We start from the raw sequence: 2,467 nt of genomic DNA, 5'->3' as shown, positions 1-2,467 counted from the left end.
TGGCCACAAAAGTGAATTATGATTCTTTCATAAGCTGCTAACAAAAAATGTTGATGGTACAAAATCATGGTCCAGAGTTTCTCAAAGTTGATGAAATTGAAGGGTGAACAAGGAACAGTAAGGAAGATCCACTAATGAAAAAAAACACAGGAAAACTGTCTTATCGCATTGATAAGCTTTTTAAAAAATGACAAAAGGCAAAAGGAAACATATAAAGTTCGAAAATTTACATGCACATCTCTGACTTTTGCTTCACAAAAGACCTGGTAGGGGCAAGATTACCTATATGTTCTGTTCATTAATTTGTCAAGCAGAAATTCCCCCTCCTCCTTCCTTTAATTGCTGAATTGCAGTGTACAACCTCCGACGAGGCCCAATAGAAAGAACACCCATCTCTTTGAGGTCTTCAAAAGTAAGTAATGGCAAAGCTTCCTCATCCACCTCGTGCATTTCAAAAACACCGGCATACTTACCAAACCCTATATCTTCCAACCATCCCCTAACACTATTTACATTACTGCCTCCAATTGTCATCTTATCACATTCACCACTAGATTTAGGAAAGCCGTTATTCACTTCATACCAAGCATCTTCCTTCCAAGACTCACTAGGATTGTGTTGGGGCAAATTGGGTTCATCCATATCATTCTCGCAAGCTTCTTTGCTCATACCTGAAGTTTCATGATCTGAATAGCTCTTAAAACCATCAATGGGGTCAAGATCAGAGAACTCATTCAATGTGAATCCAGCAAACTCCTTCCCTCCATATTCCTTCCCATCTTCACTACTGAATTCAGGACTAAGTTTAGAACCCCAAACACTACCAAAAACACTATTGTTACCTCCAGTGCTCCTTACCCGTCGCTTCATCAGCCGACATTTCCGGGTTATCTTCCCAAAATTCAGTTCAGACTTAGTCATATCAATTTCCTCTGAGCTGACTAACTCAAAACCTGATTTGGAAGAGTTAGGGTTCTTATTCTCTCTGTTCTGCTGTAAATCAGCTGTAACCCTAGGAGAGACTCCAGGATCTGAAAACCCATAACCAGAGTTACACTCAGTTTCCATAGGGTTCACAAGGTCATGTTTCCATCTCTTGTGAGTTTTCTGGGAAGAGACAGATGCAAAAGCTGCAGAAACATCTCCAATCTCCCCCAACCTAACATTTGGCCGCCTCTGTCTTTTTGAATTCATACCAAGAACCAACATTCTCACAAACCCTAAAACTTAAAGCCTGAAAAAACCCTAGATAGAAAAAAACCCAGAAATAATATTTCAGAATCAACGAAAGAACAAACTTAATCACAGAAAAAAAAAATAGTAACAATAACAAAACCCATATGAAAACATCTACAACATTTTGAATTCATGCTACAAACCAACATTTTCACAAACCCTAGAATTCAAAACTTGATCAAAACCCTTGAAACACAAACTCCATTTACAATATCCCAGAATCAGCAAATAAAGAAACCACAATAACAGAAACAATTAGCAGACCCAAAATTAAAAAAAAAACCCCTAAAACAACTAAAAATTCTTTACAAAACCGATGAAAAGAAAAATCCCAACTCAATTAGGAGAAAAAAAAAATCCAAAACAAGCAAGAATCCGTATTTAACAGATGCAAAACCAAAATAATACCCAGATACAGTTAAGGAAAAAGGAGAAGAAACGAACCTTCTGAGACAGTAACAGTTGCAGCACGCATTGAACTTGTGCATGTTTTCCTAAATTGGAACACTGATGGGTGAGCTTTTACAAACCCACAGAGATTTATTGTTTGGGGGTGCTTTTGGCGACAAAACAAAAGGAGTGAAGCGAAACTACAGGTGGGTTTTCCGCACCGTGTCTGCGTGCAAAGAAAAGATGTGGGCGAGAATGAGAAATGGACATCACATTCCCGGGTGTGATTGAGACATTTTCAAGAACCATGGGAGTTAAATCCAATTTAAAGAAATTACGGGAAAGATCGAGTGCTTCTCGTGTGTAAACGCAGACGCGCGTCCAGCTCACCACGTCATGTGCCAGTTATGCTGTAGCCACGTGGCATGAGATGGATGGAGAGAACAGGTATTTGTAAGGGGTGATGAGCAGAGGATGGGTTGTTGGAGGCTGTGGGCCCCGGGAGGAGGCGGTTTCTTGCTGTAATTTGGGTCTTTTAAAATAAAAATATAAAAATAAGTCGGAAAGGAAAAGGAAGATTCTAGAAACAGCTAAGACGAAGGCATTGATTTAATCCTTTGTATCCACAACAATCGTATTTATTATTAAAGAATGAAATTATCCTTTGCTAAGGAGAATGTTATAAGAATCTTATTAATAGCTTAAATAAGATTCCCATGTTTGTCTAAAAAAACAACCTTGAAAATGATGGGTCTCAATAACACGACATCAATGGTTGCATAATCCATTCCTATAAATTAAGAGAAAAAGAAAATGGAATAAACAAAAGTCGAATTTATTA

General features: G+C 38.1%; 1 protein-coding gene across 2 annotated transcripts; it reads right to left on the bottom strand.

Annotated features, from left to right (window-relative positions):
- On the bottom strand, nucleotides 1-1,930 carry LOC100259380 (uncharacterized). 2 transcript variants are annotated; one of them, XM_010665196.3, is made up of 2 exons: nucleotides 1,681-1,930; nucleotides 1-1,245 (listed from the first exon to the last, which is right to left on the bottom strand). In XM_010665196.3, exon 2 carries the CDS (start codon nucleotides 1,207-1,209, stop codon nucleotides 307-309), a length of 903 nt encoding a protein of 300 aa, XP_010663498.1. In that variant the 5' UTR covers nucleotides 1,210-1,245; nucleotides 1,681-1,930; the 3' UTR covers nucleotides 1-306. The 2 variants fall into 2 exon arrangements, with proteins under 2 accessions (XP_010663498.1, XP_002273196.1); XM_002273160.4 differs by having other exon boundaries at nucleotides 1-1,234.
- Nucleotides 1,931-2,467: the final 537 nt, after the last annotated feature.

This window comes from Vitis vinifera, chromosome 17, assembly GCF_030704535.1.
Source record: "Vitis vinifera cultivar Pinot Noir 40024 chromosome 17, ASM3070453v1".
Taxonomy (NCBI): Eukaryota; Viridiplantae; Streptophyta; class Magnoliopsida; order Vitales; family Vitaceae; genus Vitis; species Vitis vinifera.
The sequence above is the reverse complement of the archived record's forward strand: the minus strand, read 5'-3'. Positions and strand labels throughout refer to the sequence as shown.